Genomic DNA, 19,609 nt, shown 5'->3' on the forward strand with positions numbered 1-19,609 from the left:
TTTTTCTACGGCTGACCATGCTTTCCACCTGGCTACTCCTACCCCGGTCAACAGCACTGCACCCCCAACAGCAACTCGCCCAAGCCTTCCCCATTTCTCCTTCTCCCAAATCGATTCAGCTGATGTTCTGAAAGAGCTGAAAAATCTGGACCCCTACAAATCAGCCGGGCTAGACAATCTGGACCCTTTCTTTCTAAAATTATCTGCCGAAATTGTTGCCACCCCTATTACTAGCCTGTTCAACCTCTCTTTCGTGTCGTCTGAGATTCCCAAAGATTGGAAAGCAGCTGCGGTCATCCCCCTCTTCAAAGGGGGGGACACTCTTGACCCAAACTGCTACAGACCTATATCAGACCTATATCTATCCTACCATGCCTTTCTAAGGTCTTCGAAAGCCAAGTCAACAAACAGATTACCGACCATTTCGAATCTCACCATACCTTCTCTGCTATGCAATCTGGTTTCAGAGCTGGTCATGGGTGCACCTCAGCCACGCTCAAGGTCTTAAACGACATCTTAACCGCCATCGATAAGAAACATTACTGTGCAGCCGTATTCATTGATCTCGCCAAGGCTTTCGACTCTGTCAATCACCACATCCTCATCGGCAGACTCGACAGCCTTGGTTTCTCAAATGATTGCCTCGCCTGGTTCACCAACTACTTCTCTGATAGAGTTCAGTGTGTCAAATCGGAGGGTCTGCTGTCCGGACCTCTGGCAGTCTCTATGGGGGTGCCACAGGGTTCAATTCTTGGACCGACTCTCTTCTCTGTATACATCAATGAGGTCGCTCTTGCTGCTGGTGAGTCTCTGATCCACCTCTACGCAGACGACACCATTCTGTATACTTCCGGCCCTTCTTTGGACACTGTGTTAACAACCCTCCAGGCAAGCTTCAATGCCATACAACTCTCCTTCCGTGGCCTCCAATTGCTCTTAAATACAAGTAAAACTAAATGCATGCTCTTCAACCGATCGCTACCTGCACCTACCCGACTGACCAACATCACTACTCTGGACGGCTCGGACTTAGAATACGTGGACAACTACAAATACTTAGGTGTCTGGTTAGACTGTAAACTCTCCTTCCAGACCCATATCAAACATCTCCAATCCAAAGTTAAATCTAGAATTGGCTTCCTATTTCGCAACAAAGCATCCTTCACTCATGCTGCCAAACATACCCTTGTAAAACTGACCATCCTACCAATCCTCGACTTTGGCGATGTCATTTACAAAATAGCCTCCAATACCCTACTCAACAAATTGGATGAAGTCTATCACAGTGCAATCCGTTTTGTCACCAAAGCCCCATATACTACCCACCATTGCGACCTGTACGCTCTCGTTGGCTGGCCCTCGCTTCATTCTGGTCGCCAAACCCACTGGCTCCATGTCATCTACAAGACCCTGCTAGGTAAAGTCCCCCCTTATCTCAGCTCGCTGGTCACCATAGCATCTCCCACCTGTAGCACACGCTCCAGCAGGTATATCTCTCTAGTCACCCCCAAAACCAATTCTTTCTTTGGCCGCCTCTCCTTCCAGTTCTCTGGTGCCAATGACTGGAACGAACTACAAAAATCTCTGAAACTGGAAACACTTATCTCCCTCACTAGCTTTAAGCACCAACTGTCAGAGCATCTTACAGATTACTGCACCTGTACATAGCCCACCTATAATTTAGCCCAAACAACTACCTCTTTCCCAACTGTATTTAATTAATTTATTTATTTTGCTCCTTTGCACCCCATTATTTTTATTTCTACTTTGCACATTCTTCCATTGCAAAACTACCATTCCAGTGTTTTATTGGGCTATATTGTATTTACTCTGCCACCATGGCCTTTTTTTGCCTTTACCTCCCTTCTCACCTCATTTGCTCACATTGTATATAGACTTATTCTTCTACTGTATTTTTGACTATATATTTGTTTTACTCCATGTGTAACTCTGTGTCGTTGTATCTGTCGAACTGCTTTGCTTTATCTTGGCCAGGTCGCAATTGTAAATGAGAACTTGTTCTCAACTTGCCTACCTGGTTAAATAAAGGTGAAATTAAAAAAAAATTAAAATAAATAAATGGCTCAAAGTAGGGGGGAGATTGACTTCATAACTACTTGTTTCTGTGAGAATAATTGACATGCTGCATGCACCGAGCTGTCTGTTTAAGGGCTAGCACACAGCTCAAACACCCATGCATACCCCACAAGACATGCCACCAGAGGTCTGTTTAAACGACTAACACACAGCTCAAACACCCATGCATACCCCACAAGACATGCCACCAGAGGTCTGTTTAAACGACTAACACACAGCTCAAACACCCATGCATACCCCACAAGACATGCCACCAGAGGTCTGTTTAAACTACTAACACACAGCTCAAACACCCATGCATACCCCACAAGACATGCCACCAGAGGTCTGTTTAAACTACTAACACACAGCTCCAGAACAGACTATGGGACGCGCACAGGACTACATGGAACTCTATTCCACATCAAGTAACTGTTTAAAAAACATAAATAAGGATAAGAGACGCACTCTACACACGTACACATGGATGTTGTATTGTAGATATGTGATAGTGGCTTGAAGGAACACAATGTGTGGTGAAAAGTGTTTTGTAATGTGATATTTAAACTGTATACAACTGCCTTAAATGTTGCTGGACCTCAGGAAGAGTAGCTGCTGCCTTGGCAGGAACTAATGGGGATCCATAATAAACCCCAGGAAGAGTAGCTGCTGCCTTGGCAGGAACTAATGGGGATCCATAATAAACCCCAGGAAGAGTAGCTGCTGCCTTGGCAGGAACTAATGGGGATCCATAATAAACCCCAGGAAGAGTAGCTGCTGCCTTGGCAGGAACTAATTGGGATCCTTAATAAAAACAAATAGATACAGTGTACAAAACATTAAGAACACCTTAATGCTTAGGGTAAGGGTTCCATGACATTGACTGACCAGGTGAATCCAGGTGAAAGCTATGATCCCTTATTGATGTCACTGAATCCACTGCAATCAGTGTAGATGAAGGAGAGGAGACAGGTTAAAGAAGGATTTTTAAGCCTTGAGACATGGATTGTGTATGTGTGCCCTTCAGAGGGTGAACGAGCAAAACAAAATATTTAAGTGCCTTATAATGGGGTATGGTAGTAGGCGTGTCAAGAACTGCAACCCTGCTGAGTTTTTCACACTGTGGTAATCAAGAATGGCCCAAGTTTCCTGTGGTAATCAAGAATGGCCCACCTCCCAAAGGACATCTAGCCAACTTGACAACTGTGGAAAGCATTGGAGTCGACATGGGCCAGCAACCCTGTGGAACGCTTGCCATCTTGTAGAGTCCATGCACCGACGAATTGAGGCTGTTCTGAAGGCCAAAGGGGGGGTGCAACTCAATATTATAAAAGTGTTCTTAATGTTTAGTACACTCAGCATCTTACTATACCACATACACTAACGATACTAAACTCAGCAAAAAAATAAATGTCCCTTTTTCAGGACCCTGTCTTTCATTATTCGTAAAAATCCAAATAACTTCACAGATCTTCATTGTAAAGGGTTTAAACACTGTTTCACATGCTTGTTCAATGAACCATAAACAATTAATGAACATGCACCTGTGGGACGGTTATTAAAACACTAACAGCTTACAGACGGTAGGCAATTAAGTTCACAGTTAGGAAAACTTCTACGGACTGAAAAACACCAAAGGATCCCTGCTCATCTGCGTGAACATGCCTTAGGCATGCTGCAAGGAGGCAGCGATGGTGGATTTCTGTGTCCATACTGCAGATGTGGCCAGGGAAATAAATTCACAAAGTCACAAAGTGCTGTACAGAAACCCAGCCTAAAACCCCAAACAGCAAGCAATGCACGGTGGCTAGGAAAAACTCCCGATAAAGGCCAGAACCTAGGAAGAAACCTAGAGAAGAACCAGGCTATGAGGGGTGGCCAGTCCTCTTCTAGCTGTGTCGGGTGGAGATTATAACAGAACATGGCCAAGATGTTCATAGATGACCAGCAGGGTCAAATAATAATAATCACAGTGGTTTTCGAGGGTGCAACAGGTCAGCACCTCAGGAGGTAACATCCTACACACTCCATATACTCTATATACCATAATATATACACACTACACACAGCATATACTAACTACTACATAGACTACATACTCTATATACTTACCATAATATACGTATACTACACACTGCATATACTAACTATAATACAACTCAATATTAGAAAGGTTTTCTTCATGTTTTGTCCACTTGGTGTATTTCTACATCTTATTTATATGCACAACAATGTCATCGGTATCTGTCAGGTGAAATGGGTAGATGAGGTATCAACTCCTGGAATACAATACGGTTGATTTATAGTTACTTAGTTATGAGAATGTATATGTTATTGTGGAGAACATATTTTTGTATTAAGGGAAGATACCGCCATGACTATGCCCCAAGGCTATGTAGGGGTGTATACAAATAATCAAATTAGAAATAACATTGTAATTCTATGGTGGACTGGACCCAGGTAGTAAGGTGAAGGTGTGTTACCTTGGAAACGTTGCCGGTAATCCTGCTGAGAGCAGCCAGAGACCTCCAGCTGAACGGACGGAGAGCCCCTCCCCTACCCGGCTGGTCTACCTTTTCCACCACCACAGAGTAACTGTGAGGGAGTGGGATGGAGATACATATTTCACATAAACACTATTTAAATAATTAGTGGATCTCAATGGAAATGTTAACGTACTGTAATTCATACAAACCTTGCATGGTAGAAAGGTGGTCCTTTTCGGTAAAGCACTGCATGGAAGAGAAAATACAGTACAAGACAATAAGACTAAGAATTATAAGACTAAGAATTATCATAGCATCAAGAATCAACACATCCGAGTGTCTAGTGTTTTATGGTTGGAGGATCACAGTCAACCCATTAAACTAACAGGGAAACTGTACCGCATTCACAGTCATCACATTAAACTAACAGGGAAACTGTACCGCATTCACAGTCAACCCATTAAACTAACAGGGAAACTGTACCGCATTCACAGTCATCACATTAAACTAACAGGGAAACTTTACCGCATTCACAGTCATCACATTAAACTAACAGGGAAACTGTACCGCATTCACAGTCATCACATTAAACTAACAGGGAAACTGTACCGCATTCACAGTCAACCCATTAAACTAACAGGGAAACTTTACCGCATTCACAGTCATCACATTAAACTAACAGGGAAACTGTACCGCATTCTCAGTCATCACATTAAACTAACAGGGAAACTTTACCGCATTCACAGTCATCACATTAAACTAACAGGGAAACTTTACCGCATTCACAGTCATCACATTAAACTAACAGGGAAACTTTACCGCATTCACAGTCATCACATTAAACTAACAGGGAAACTGTACCGCATTCACAGTCATCACATTAAACTAACAGGGAAACTGTACCGCATTCACAGTCAACCCATTAAACTAACAGGAAACTTTACCGCATTCACAGTCATCACATTAAACTAACAGGGAAACTGTACCGCATTCTCAGTCATCACATTAAACTAACAGGGAAACTTTACCGCATTCACAGTCATCACATTAAACTAACAGGGAAACTTTACCGCATTCACAGTCATCACATTAAACTAACAGGGAAACTTTACCGCATTCACAGTCATCACATTAAACTAACAGGGAAACTGTACCGCATTCACAGTCATCACATTAAACTAACAGGGAAACTGTACCGCATTCACAGTCAACCCATTAAACTAACAGGGAAACTGTACCGCATTCACAGTCATCACATTAAACTAACAGGGAAACTGTACCGCATTCACAGTCATCACATTAAACTAACAGGGAAACTTTACCGCATTCACAGTCATCACATTAAACTAACAGGGAAACTTTACCGCATTCACAGTCATCACATTAAACTAACAGGGAAACTTTACCGCATTCTCAGTCATCACATTAAACTAACAGGGAAACTTTACCGCATTCACAGTCATCACATTAAACTAACAGGGAAACTTTACCGCATTCACAGTCAACCCATTAAACTAACAGGGAAACTTTACCGCATTCACAGTCATCACATTAAACTAACAGGGAAACTTTACCGCATTCACAGTCATCACATTAAACTAACAGGGAAACTTTACCGCATTCACAGTCATCACATTAAACTAACAGGGAAACTTTACCGCATTCACAGTCATCCCATAAAAAAGAGAGATCATGATGAGCCACTTAATTTTTCAGCATGTTTTTACAAAAAGATAGATTTAGAGTTGGATAAACTTGGATAAAATCAAATTTTATTTGTCACATACACGTTGAGCAGATGTTATTTCGGGTGTAGCGAAATGCATGTAGGACATATACAGGATTCTTATTGCCAAGGACTATACAGCAAATGCTCTGGCAAACCAACAACCAGCAAAAGAAACAGAAACCTGAAAATAGCATCCAACCTGGAACTGAGTGAGTAATGTTTAGTCTGAAGCTGCTTTTAAAGCCAAGTAGAAAAAGACATCACAATGATCTATTTTAAGGACTGGATACCAAATTAAGGCTACCAAGCTTACTAGGACAGAACAGATCCAGATACAACTTCAATTAGCACGGTGGTGTGAAGAGAGAGGTGTCAAAGTCCTTGAGCCCAACAATTGCAGGAGAGTTGCATGAAGCTCCATGGCTTCCCCCTGTGCAGAGGTCATCACAATATAGTACCCCTTGGATGAGGCACAGACACACTTTACATTTTATTTTTACAGCTGGCCACCTAGCCAAACTGAACAATCAGGGGAGAAGGGCCTTGGTCAGGGAGGTGGCCAATAACCCGATGGTCACTGACAGAGCTGCAGAGATTCTCTGTGGAGATGGGAGAACCTTTCATAAGGACAACCATCTCTGCAGCACTCCACCAATCAGGACTTTATGGTAGAGTGGACAGTCAGAAGCCACTCCTCAGTAAAAGGCACGACAGCCTGCTTGGAGTCTGTCAAAAGGCACCTAAAGGACTCTCAAACCTTGAGAAACAAGATTCTCTGGTCTGAAGAAACCAAGATTGAACACTTTGGCCTGAATGCCAAGTGTCACGTCTAGAGGAAAGCTGGCACCATCCCTACGGTGAAGCATGGTGGTGGCAGCATCATGCTGTGGTGATATATTCAGTGGCAGGGAATGGGAGAATAATCAGGATCGAGGGAAAGATGAACGGAGCAAATTACAGAGAGATCCTTGATGAAAATCTGCTCCAGAGTGCTCAGGACCTCAGACTGGGGCAAAGATGGTAACATACTTTGTTTCATGGGAACATGGCTCACTCGGGATACGTTATCAGAGTCGGTACAGCCACCTGGTTTCCTCACGCATCGCACCGACAGAAACAAACATCTCTCTGGAAATAAGAATGGCGGGGGTGTATGCCTTATGATTAACGAGTCATGGTGTAATCATAACAACATACAGGAACTCAAGTCCTTTTGTTCACCTGACCTAGAATTCCTTACAATCAAATGCAGACCGCATTATCTACCAAGAGAAGTCTCTTCGATTATAATCATATTAGTGTACATCCTCCCCCAAGCAGACACCTCGACGGCCCTGAAAGAACTTCATTGGACTCTATGTAAACTGGAAACCACATCCTGAGGCTGCATTTATTATAGCTGGGGGATTTTAACAAGACTAATCTGAAAACAAGGCTCCCTAAATTTTATTAGCATATCGAATGTGCGACCCGGGCTGGAAAAAAATTCTGGATCATTGCTACTCTAACTTCCCCGATGCATACAAAGCCCTCCCTCGCCGCAAATCTGACCACGACTCCATTTTGTTGCTCCCAGCCTATAGACAGAAACTAAAACAGGAAACACCCGTGCTCAGGTCTGTTCAAAGCCGACCAATCTGACTCCATGTTTCAAGATTGCTTCAATCACGTGGACTGGGATATGTTCCGGATAGCATCGGACAACAACGTTGATGTATACGCTGACTCGGTGAGAGTTTATTAGCAAATGCATCAGTGATGTTGTACCCACGGCGACAATTAAAACCTTCCCCAACTAGCATGACTGTATGAGATAATGACGGGTGGAAGACAGGGTAGTGCGGCAGGTGACGCTTCTCATTCGAATGCTGTTATTTGATCTAAAGTGTGTCCTTGCTGGGATGACACAAATCTACTGCAGGAGAATATCAACACCAAACACATTGGTTCACCGTTCCACGGGAGCGGACAGTACACAGCATACCATAATGTTCTGAATAATGGCCAAGTCTACCTCGCTCCCTATTCCACTGAACCGCTTAGATGTAACAAACGCAAGTCCAACATTTATCGGAAACTGTTAAACTACCTGTTCACTACCCTCCTGCTCTCCAGGGATGTGCAACTCAATCCTGGGCCTAACATCACCGAGCCAGCCTCAACCCTGGGCCTATCATCACCGAGCCAGCCTCAACCCTGGGCCTATCATCACCGAGCCAGCCTTAACCCTGGGCCTAACATCACCGAGCCAGCCTTAACCCTGGGCCTAACATCACCGAGCCAGCCTCAACCCTGGGCCTAACATCACCGAGCCAGCCTCAACCCTGGGCCTAACATCACCGAGCCAGCCTCAACCCTGGGCCTAACATCACCGAGCCAGCCTCAACCCTGGGCCTATCATCACCGAGCCAGCCTCAACCCTGGGCCTATCATCACCGAGCCAGCCTCAACCCTGGGCCTAACATCACCGAGCCAGCCTCAACCCTGGGCCTATCATCACCGAGCCAGCAATACTCACCGGAGTGGAAAGCAGTGGATGGCCTCGTCCACTGATCGTCGCCGCTGTGGAAGTGCTATGGTCCCATTGTTTCTCTCGACTCACCCGGCTCCAGGATAGATTTTGACTCTTCAAACATACCCAAGTCGCTAAATGTGATCCCTGACTCTGCTTCTGGTACGCAAGCTGTTGTAATTAGTTCCCCGCATCCAGTGTAGGTGGGAGGGATTGTTAATTGTGCTACCGAACTGCCCCTAATCAAAACGAAACAAAACAGCCTAATCCCAGCCGTCAGAAAACACAGAAAATTCAACATCTACTCAGACTCCAACCTTGACTTCCTCTGCCTCTCAAAGACACGGCTCCATAAAACCTCTCCATATGCTGCTGTGATTGACTACAATGTCTTCAGGAGAGACAGGATTGAAGGAAGAGGAGGGGGTGTGATGATTTACATTAAAGAACATATCCGATGTAAACAAATTGAGTGGTCATGTGATAATGAACTAGAATGTATTGGTCTGAATGTTACACTGTCTCCCCAAATGTATTTTATCCTTAGTGGAATGTACAGGCCACCTTCCACCAAAAGTGTGTTTTGATCAGTTTAATAACATGCTTAGGGAAGGTGATTTTGGGAAAGAGGTCATCTTATGCGAGATTTCAACATGAATTATGAAGACAAGTCTTGTAGGAAAACCCTCATAACGGATCACTAATACGTTTGACCTTACACAGCTAGTTAAAGGGCCAACCAGGGTGACTTGTTGCTCTAAAACACAGATTGATTTGGTGTTCAGTAATAAACCAGAGAGAGTGACTAAATCATTCAATATGGTTACTGGGCTATCTGATCATAATCTGACATTTATAAGCTGTCTAAGAGCAGGTTTAACCTCTCTACTGTTAGAAAGCCGGATCAACTCAGAATACCTAGGAGTGAATTAAACTATTTTGAAAAAGCAATTAAGGGAATAAACTGGAATGATCTCTTGTCCTATACAGACGTTGAAGCTGATAGTCAGGTTTTTCTATCCACAATCCAGACTACAATAAATGGTTTCCTAAAGAAAATCAAATCCAAACCTGGCCAAAAGAGCACTCTTCCTTGGCTAAATGGAGAAATCTGGAAATTGTTGAAAGAATGAGATTATGCTCTAAAAATAGCCCTAAAATCTAAATTAGAGCATGACAGACGTAGGTTTACCATATTGAGAAATAAGGTGATGAAAGAAATCAAAACAGGCCAAGGCAAACTTTTTTATTAACATAATTGGTGAAGCAAAGGGAAATTCTAAACTGATCTGGGAGAATCTAAAAACGTTAACAGGGAAAGACCATAGTAACACTGCAAAAAGACTAGAAATCATGGTGAATAACAATCTAACACAGGATGCAGTTGAAATAGCAATAGCCTTCAATTCCTACTTTATTGACTCTGTCAGGGTACTGACACAGAACCCCTCCACTGGTTTATTGGGCTCCACCTTTCTTAAAAACTACAAAGAGTCACTCATTGGCCCCATTACTAAAGTCACCAACACATCTATTGGTCTCGGGGTGTTTCCAAGGGTATGGAAAACAGCCATAATAACAGCCATCTGTAAATCTGGCGACCCTGCTGACGTGAGTAACTACTGGCCCATTAGTATACTACCTGTGGTGTCAAAGGTTGTTGAAAAGTGTGTAGCAGAACAACTGATTGCCCACCTCAACAACAGCCCCTTCACATTACACTCCATGCAGTTTGGCTTCAGAGTGAAACACTCCACAGAAATGGCCAACTGCTTTCTTCTGGAAAATGTGAAGTCCAAGATGGACAAAGGGGGCGTTGTTGGGGCTGTGTTTCTGGACCTAAGGAAGGCTTTTAATAATGTTAACTATGAGATTCTCATCACAAAATTGTCCAAGTTCAACTTTTCCCCCCGATGCCTTGAGATGGATGAAATCATACCTTGAAGGCAGAACTCAGTGTGTCAGAGTGAGCAATGAGCTGTCTCCCACTCTTAGCTATGATGTGGGTGTGCCCCAAGGGTCAATACTGGGGCCCCTCCTGTTCAGCCTGTACATTAATGATCTGCCTTCTGTCTGTACTGGGTCTGAAGTTCAAATGTATGCAGATGATACAGTGATATATGTGCATGCAAAGAACAAGCTGCACAAGAACTCACTATTGTAATGGTCCAGGTTACAAAGTGGCTCAGTGACTCGTGTTTGCATCTCAATGTGAAAAAAACTGTTTGCATGTTCTTCACAAAGAGGGCAACAAATGCTACTATGTGTCAGGGGAGAAGCTCCAGGTGGTATCTGATTTTAAGTACCTTGGCATCATACTTGATTCCAACCTCTCTTTTAAAAAGCATGTGAAAAATTCAAATAACCAAATTCAACCTAGCTAATTTCCGATTTATACGAAATTGTTTGACTACAGAGGTAGCAAACTCTACTTCAAATCTACGATGCTCCCCCACTTAACATACTGCTTGACCAGTTGGGCCCAAGCTTGCTGTACAACATTAAAACCTATTCAGTCTGTCTACAAACAGGCTCTCAAAGTGTTTGATAGAAAGCCCAATAGCCATCATCATTGTCACATCCTTAGAAAGCATGAGCTCTTGAGTTGGGAAAATCTTGTGCAATACACCGACGCATGTCTTGTACTCAAGATCCTAAATGGCCTGGCTCCCCCTCCACTCAGTAGTTTTGTTAAACAGAAAACCCAAACATATGGCAGCAGATCCACAAGGTCTGCCATGAGAGGTGACTGTATAGTTCCCTTAAGGAAAAGCACCTTTAGTAAATCTGCATTCTCTGTGAGACTAACTAACATCAAGGCGGTGGCCCGTTCCTGTAGGTTCATGCTCTACAACATCCGCAGAGTACGACCCTGCCTCACACAGGAAGCGGCGCAGGTCCTAATCCAGGCACTTGTCATCTCCCGTCTGGATTACTGCAACTCGCTGTTGGCTGGGCTCCCTGCCTGTGCCATTAAACCCCTACAACTCATCCAGAACGCCGCAGCCCGTCTGGTGTTCAACCTTCCCAAGTTCTCTCACGTCACCCCGCTCCTCCGCTCTCTCCACTGGCTTCCAGTTGAAGCTCGCATCCGCTACAAGACCATGGTGCTTGCCTACGGAGCTGTGAGGGGAACGGCACCTCAGTACCTCCAGGCTCTGATCAGGCCCTACACCCAAACAAGGGCACTGCGTTCATCCACCTCTGGCCTGCTCGCCTCCCTACCACTGAGGAAGTACAGTTCCCGCTCAGCCCAGTCAAAACTGTTCGCTGCTCTGGCCCCCCAATGGTGGAACAAACTCCCTCACGACGCCAGGACAGCGGAGTCAATCACCACCTTCCGGAGACACCTGAAACCCCACCTCTTTAAGGAATACCTAGGATAGGATAAAGTAATCCTTCTCACCCCCCTTAAAAGATTTAGATGCACTATTGTAAAGTGGCTGCTCCACTGGATGTCATAAGGTGAATGCACCAATTTGTAAGTCGCTCTGGATAAGAGCGTCTGCTAAATGACTTAAATGTAAATGTAAATGAGAGCTTCCCATGTCTGGAATACACTGCCATCAGACACACATAACTGCACCACATATTACACCTTCACTAAATGTATCAAGACATGGCTAAAGGTCAATCAGATTTGTGAACATAATCCCTAGCTGTGTGTTGCCGCTTTCCATGTTGTCTGTAGCTTGTGAGGTGTGGAAACACTTTGTTGCTTTTATGAATTTTGTCTTGCTGCTTTTTGTTCTGTTGCTCTGTCTGTATGCTACGTCTTGCTTGTTCTATGTTGCTCTGTCTGTATGTTCCATCTTGTTTGTTCTATGTTGCTCTGTCTGTATGCTACGTCTTGCTTGTCCTATGTTGCTCTGTCTGTATGCTACGTCTTGCATGTCCTATGTTGCTCTGTCTGTATGCTACGTCTTGCATGTCCTATGTTGCTCTGTCTGTATGCTACGTCTTGCTTGTCCTATGTTGCTCTGTCTGTATGCTACGTCTTGCATGTCCTATGTTTCTCTGTCTGTATGCTATGTCTTGCTTGTCCTATGTTTCTCTGTCTGTATGCTATGTCTTGCTTGTCCTATGTTTCTCTGTCTGTATGCTATGTCTTGCTTGTCCTATGTTTCTCTGTCTGTATGCTATGTCTTGCTTGTCCTATGTTTCTCTGTCTGTATGCTATGTCTTGCTTGTCCTATGTTTCTCTGTCTGTATGCTATGTCTTGCTTGTCCTATGTTAATCTGTCTGTATGCTATGTCTTGCTTGTCCTATGTTAATCTGTCTGTATGCTACGTCTTGCATGTCCTATGTTGCTCTGCATGTGCTCACTGCTCAATGATTGTCTATATTGTAATTGTTTTTAATAACCTGCCCAGGGACTGTGGTTGAAAATTAGCCGGCTGGCTAAAACCGGCACTTTTACTGAAATGTTGATTAATGTGTACTGTTCCTGTAAAAATTAAATAAACTCTAACTTTGAGGACAATACAGTGCCCCAGACACGGCCCGCTACCAACATCTGCAGAGACTAGTCAAGGACCATATCACCTCCACCCTACCTGACACCCTAGACCCACTCCAATTTGCTTACCGCCCCAATAGGTCCACAGAAGACGCAGTCGCAATCACACTGCACACTGCCCTAACCCATCTGGACAAGAGGAATAGCTATGTAAGAATGCTGTTCATCGACTACAGCTCAGCTTTGCATTCTGCAAAAGGTACAGGGATTGGACTGCTGAGGACTGGGGTAAAGTCATTTTCTCTAATGAATCCCCTTTACGATTGTTTGGGGCGTCGGAAAAAAGCTTGTCCGGAGAAGACAAGGTGTGCGCTACCATCAGTCCTGTGTCATGTCAACAGTAAAGCATCCTGAGGGAGTGGGCTCACTCACAATTTTGGTACCAAAGAATGGTACCAACACATCCCCCGAGAGCAACTTCTCCCAACCATCCAGGAACAGTTTGGTGATGATCAATGCCTTTTCCAGCATGATGGAGCACCTTGCCATAAGGCAAAAGTGATAACTAAGTGGCTCGGGGAACAAAACATCGATATTTTGGGTCCATGGCCAGAAAACCCCCCAGACCTTAATCCCATTGAGAACGTGTGGTCAATCCTCAAGAGGCGGGTGGACAAACAAAACCCCTCAAATTCTGACAAACTCCAAGCATTGATTATGCAAGACTGGGCTGCCATCAGTCAGGATGTGGCCCAGAAGGTAATTGACATCATGCCATCAGTCAGGATGTGGCCCAGAAGTTAATTGACATCATGCCATCAGTCAGGATGTGGCCCAGAGGTTAATTGACTTCATGCCATCAGTCAGGATGAGGCCCAGAAGTTAATTGACATCATGCCAGGGCAGATTGCAGAGGTCTTGAAAAAGAAGGGTCAACACTGCAAATATTGACTCTTTACATCAACTTCATGTAATTGTCAATAAAAGCCTTTGACACTTATGAAATGCTTGTAATTATACTTCAGTATTCCATAGTAACATCTGACAAAAATATCTAAAGATACTGAGGCAGCAGACTTTGAATTTGAATTTGTGTCATTCTCAAAACTTTTGGCCACGACTGTACATAGACTTTAAATCATTGGCCACTTAAAATGGAACACCAGTCACTTTAATAATGTTGACATATCAAGCATTACTGTATGCCGCTCTGACATCGCTCATCCATATATTTATATATTCTTAATTCCTTTACTTAGATTTGTGTGTATTGGGTATTTGTTGTGAAATTGTTAAGATATTACTTGTTCGATACTGCTGCACTGTCAGGAACTAGAAGCACAAGTATTTTTGCAACACGCAAATCGTGCTAAACACGTGTATCTGACAAAGAAATTTTGATTTAAGGTGAACCTCAAATCAAATTTGATTGGTAACATACACATGGTTAGCAGATGTTAATGTGAGTGTAGCAAAATGCTTGTGCTTCTAGTTCCGACAGTGCAGTAATATCTAACCTAACAATTTTGCAACAAATACCTTATAAACACACACAAGTGTAAAGGAATGAATAAGAATGTGTACATATAAATATATGGATGAGCGATGGCCGAACGGCAAAAGCAAGATGCAGTAGATGGTATCGAGTACAGTATATACATATGAGATGAGTAATGTAGGGTATGTAAACATTATATAAAGTGGCATTGTTTAAAGTGACTAGTGATACATTTATTACATCCAATTTTTTATTATTAAGTGGCTAGAGATTTGAGTCAGTATGTTGGCAGCAGCCACTCCATGTTAGTGGTGGTTGTTTAACAGTCCGATGGCCTTGAGATAGAAGCTGTTTTTCAGTCTCTCGGTCCCAGCTTTGATGCACCTGTGCTGACCTCGCCTTTTGGATGTTAGCGAGGTGAACAGGCAGTGGCTCGGGTGGTTGTTGTCCTTGATGATCTTTATGGCCTTCCTGTGACATCGGGTGGTGTAGGTGTCCTGGAGGGCAGGTAGTTTGCCCCCGGTGATGTGTTGTGCAGACCTCACTACCCTCTGGAGAGCCTTACGGTTGTGGGCGGAGCAGTTGTCGTACCAGGCGGTGATACAGCCCAACAGGATGCTCTTGATTGTGTATCTGTAGAAGTTTGTGAGTGCTTTTGGTGACAAGCCAAATTTCTTCAGCCTCCTGAGGTAGAAGAGGCGCTGTTGTGCCTTCTTCACAACGCTGTCTGTGTGGGTGGACCAATTCAGTTTGTCCGTGATGTGTACGCCGAGGAACTTAAAATAGGGGGGATGCTCCCTCTGCTGTTTCCTGAATTCCACGATCATCTCCTTTGTTTTGTTGACGTTGAGTGTGAGGTTATTTTCCTGACACCACTCTCCGAGGGCCCTCACCTCCTCCCTGTAGGCCGTCTCGTCTTTGTTGGTAATCAAGCCTACCACTGTAGTGTCGTCTGCAAACTTGATTGAGTTGGAGGTGTGCATGGCCACGCAGTCATGGGTGAACAGGGAGTACAGGAGGGGGCTGAGCACGCACCCTTGTGGGGCCCCAGTGTTGAGGATCAGCGAAGTGGAGCTGTTGTTTCCTACCTTCACCACTTAGGGGCGGCCCATCAGGAAATCCAGGACCCAAATTGTACAGGGCGGGGTTGAGCTTAATGAGCTTGGAGGGTACTATGGTGTTGAATGCTGTGTTATAATCAATGAAAAGCATTCTTACATAGGTATTGCTCGTCCAGAAGGGATAGGGCAATGTGCAGGCGATTGCATCGTCTCTGGACCTATTGGGGCAGTAAGCAAAGTGGGTCTAGGGTGATAGGTAAGGTGGAGGTGATATGATTCTTGACTAGTCTCTCAAAGCACTTCATGATGACAGAAGTAAGTGCTACGGGGTGATAGTCATTTAGTTCAGCTACTTTTACATTCTTGGGAACAGGGACAATAGTGGCCATCTTGAAGCAGGTGGGGACAGCAGACTGGGATAAGGAGAGATTGAAAATGTCTGTAAACACACCAGCCAGCTGGTCTGGGCATGTTCTGAGGACGCGGCTAGGATTCCGTCTGGGCCGGCAGCCTTGTGAGGGTTAACACGTTTAAATGTCTTAAGTCGGCCACAGAGAAGGAGAGCCCACAGTTCTTGGTAAATGGCCGAGTCGGTGGCGCAGTTAAAAGAAAAATCAGCAGTTTCCAGCTACAACAGTAATTTACAAGATTAACAATGTCTACACTGTATTTCTCATCAATTTGATGTACAAAACATTTGCTTTTCTTTCCAAAGCAAGGACATTTCTAAGTGACCCCAAACTTTTGAAAGGTATTGTGAATATTACATACATACATACATACATACATACATGAATTGGCAAGGGCACTAGAACAGTCTACAATTAATGAATTATTAACTCACTGAGGTCAGTCCCGTACTTCACCCCAGGCTTGGGCACCCACCCCCTGCTGCGGAAGTAATGGTAGGCCATGTATGACGTCTCAAAGTGGGGCTGAACCGACCGGAACATCTCCCACAGCTGGAGCACCGACAATGGCTCCTGAAGAGTAAGTCAGAATAAGCAAGACTCGCACTAAACAAACATGCACCATAACAGCAAAGGCTTTAGTTAATAAGACATATATGTTTATAAGACTGTAGCTTCTTACCTCATTGTAGTAAACTGAAAGGCATCCTAATGCATAGACCAAGAAGAAAGCCTGAAAGAAGAAAATAATGTTCAAAAGATCAGAAAAAAACAGGGCAGTCTTAGAGGGATGAGCCTACTCCTAATGTCTAAAATGGTATCTATCCCATAGATCAGTGGTCACCAACCAGTCAATCGTGATCGACTGGTCTATCTCCAAGCCTTTCCTAGTAGATCGCCAAACATTTCTGCAAAAAGCCCAATGATAAAGCCTTGCATTCCTATTTTGTTTAGCTCTGTCTGGTAGCGGTAGATGCACTTGATTCAGCTGGCCTGCGCACAGGGTAGTCAAAGTGTTCCAATTTTGAACCATTTCATGTGTCTGAAGGTACAAACTCCGCCTCCCGGGCCTGGAGAGCAAATCAAGTGCACTTATAGGCCTACCGCTAGCCTATCAAATAGCTCAGATCACCTGCAGCTTCCACGATCCCCCAGCGAAGTTGATAGTCAACTACAGCTCCTGATGTAATGGAGGTAATTGGTAACTTAAAGATATCAGCAACAGGTCATGATGAGATTGGTGACTCTGGTGAAATCAGTGTCTTCCTCGATTACTGAGCCTCTAACCTACAATGCATTGGAAAGTATTCAGACCCCTTCCTTTTCTCCACATTTTGTTATGTTGCAGCCTTATCCTAAAATGGATTAAATATATATTTTTTTCCTGTCATCAATCTACACACAATATCCCATAATGACAAAGCAAAAACAGGTTTTTAGAAATGTTTGCAAATGTATTAACAAAAAACATAAATATCTTATTTATATAAGTATATGGACCCTTTACTATGAGCCTCGAAATTCCGCTCAGGTGCATCCTGTTTCCATGGACCATCCTTGAGATGTTTCTACAACTTGATTGGAGTCCAGCTGTGGTAAATTCAACTTATTGGACATGATTTGGAAAGGCACACACACACACCTGTCTATATAAGGTCCCACAGTTGACCGTGCATGTCAGAGAAAAACCAAGCCATGAGGTCCAAGGAATTGTCCGTACAGCTCCGAGATAGAATTGTGTCGAGACTCATACAAAATACATTTGCAAGACTAGTCACCTCTTCTAATTACCTGGCTCCACCTGCGTCTTGTTTAAGAAACCCAATATCTTGTCTATTTACGACAATGTACGCCAATTATGTATTTTCACCTGCAGTACCAGTCGCAGCCGGCCGCGTCCGGGACACACATGGGGCAGTGCACAATCGGCCCAGCGTCGTCCATGTTAGGGGAGGGTTTGGCCAGCAGGGATATCCTTGTCCCACAACGCACTAGAAAGACCAATTCAGAATTAGTGTAAGGCGTCAGGAGAGCGATTAGGGCAGGTAGGGTACAGGCCGGTGCTGATGGTGGACGATAACATCCAGCAACAGTCAAGCTATTTGAAAGTTTAATGCTTAAAACCAGCAAATCAAATGGTTTGGGGACAGACTTCGTGGAGACAATCGAGCACTGAAGGTGATCCTTGGTAAATATTGCCACTCACCCACCTTTGGAAGATCTGCCTTGCCGAAAAAGGTTATAACCAGAACAGTTCCTTTCAGTATTCACAGCACTCTTCCTTAACTAAGTCTCAGTAATGACCAACATATCTGTGAACCCACACTTTCAATTGTTCCATTTTAGGTAATAAGCTTCTAGTGTAAATGTGAAGAAAACCCAATTGATTGGACATGATTTGGAAAGGCACACCTGTCTATATAAGTTCCCACAGTTGACAAAGCATAACAGAGCAAAAACCAAGACATAAGGTCAAAGGAATTGTCCGTAGAGCTCCAAGATGGATTTGCGTCGAGGCACAGATCTGGGTAAGGGTACCAAAAAATTTCTGCAGCATTGAAGGTCCCCAAGAACACAATGGCCTCCATCATTCTTAAATGGAAGAAGTTTTGAACCACCAAGACTCTTCCTAGAGCTGGCTGCCCAGCCAAACTGAGCAACCGGGGGAGAAGGGCCTTGGTCAGGGAGGTGACCAAGAACCCGATGGTCACTCTGACAGAGCTCCAGAGTTCCTCTGTGGAGATGGGAGAATCTTCCAGAAGGACAATCATCTCTGCAGCACTCCACCAATCAGGCCTTTATGGTAAAGTGGCTAGACGGAAGCCACTCCTCGGTAAAAAGACACACCCGAATCGGGCACACCCGATTGAACATCTCTGGAAAGACCTGAAAATAGCTGTGCAGCAACGCTCCCCATACAATCGTATAGAGCTTGAGAGGATCTGCAGAGAAGAATTGGAGAAACTCCCCAAATACAGGTGTCCAGCTTGTAGCGTCATACCCAAGAAGACTCGATGCTGTAATCGCTGCCAAAGGTGCATCAACAAAGTATTGAGTAAAGGGTAGAGGTCGACCGATTATGATTTTCAAACGCCGATACCGATTATTGGAGGACCAGAAAAAAGCCGATACCGATTAATCGGACGATTCTTTAAATTTATTTATTTGTAATAATGACAATTACAACAATACTGAATGAAGATTTATTTTAACTTAATATAATACATCAATAAAATCAATTTAGCCTCAAATAAATAATGAAACATGTTAAATTTGGTTTAAATCATGCAAAAACAAAGTGTTGGAGAAGAAAGTAAAAGTGCAATATGTGCCATGTAAGAAAGCTAACGTTTAAGTTCCTTGCTCAGAACATGAGA

General features: G+C 43.9%; 1 protein-coding gene across 2 annotated transcripts in view; it reads right to left on the minus strand.

The window, feature by feature from the left end:
* tsen2 (TSEN2 tRNA splicing endonuclease subunit) overlaps positions 1-19,609 on the minus strand; it is a 38,835-nt gene that overhangs the window by 8,006 nt on the left and 11,220 nt on the right. For both annotated transcript variants that reach the window (XM_029650893.2, XM_029650894.2), the window contains exons 6-9: positions 16,915-16,965; positions 16,667-16,805; positions 4,772-4,808; positions 4,560-4,671 (exon numbers count right to left, since the gene is read on the minus strand). In XM_029650893.2, the coding sequence (XP_029506753.1) occupies positions 4,560-4,671; positions 4,772-4,808; positions 16,667-16,805; positions 16,915-16,965 (339 nt within the window). The remainder of the gene's footprint in view (positions 1-4,559; positions 4,672-4,771; positions 4,809-16,666; positions 16,806-16,914; positions 16,966-19,609) is intronic.

Source organism: Oncorhynchus nerka, linkage group LG2, assembly GCF_034236695.1.
Source record: "Oncorhynchus nerka isolate Pitt River linkage group LG2, Oner_Uvic_2.0, whole genome shotgun sequence".
NCBI classification, from domain to species: domain Eukaryota; kingdom Metazoa; phylum Chordata; class Actinopteri; order Salmoniformes; family Salmonidae; genus Oncorhynchus; species Oncorhynchus nerka.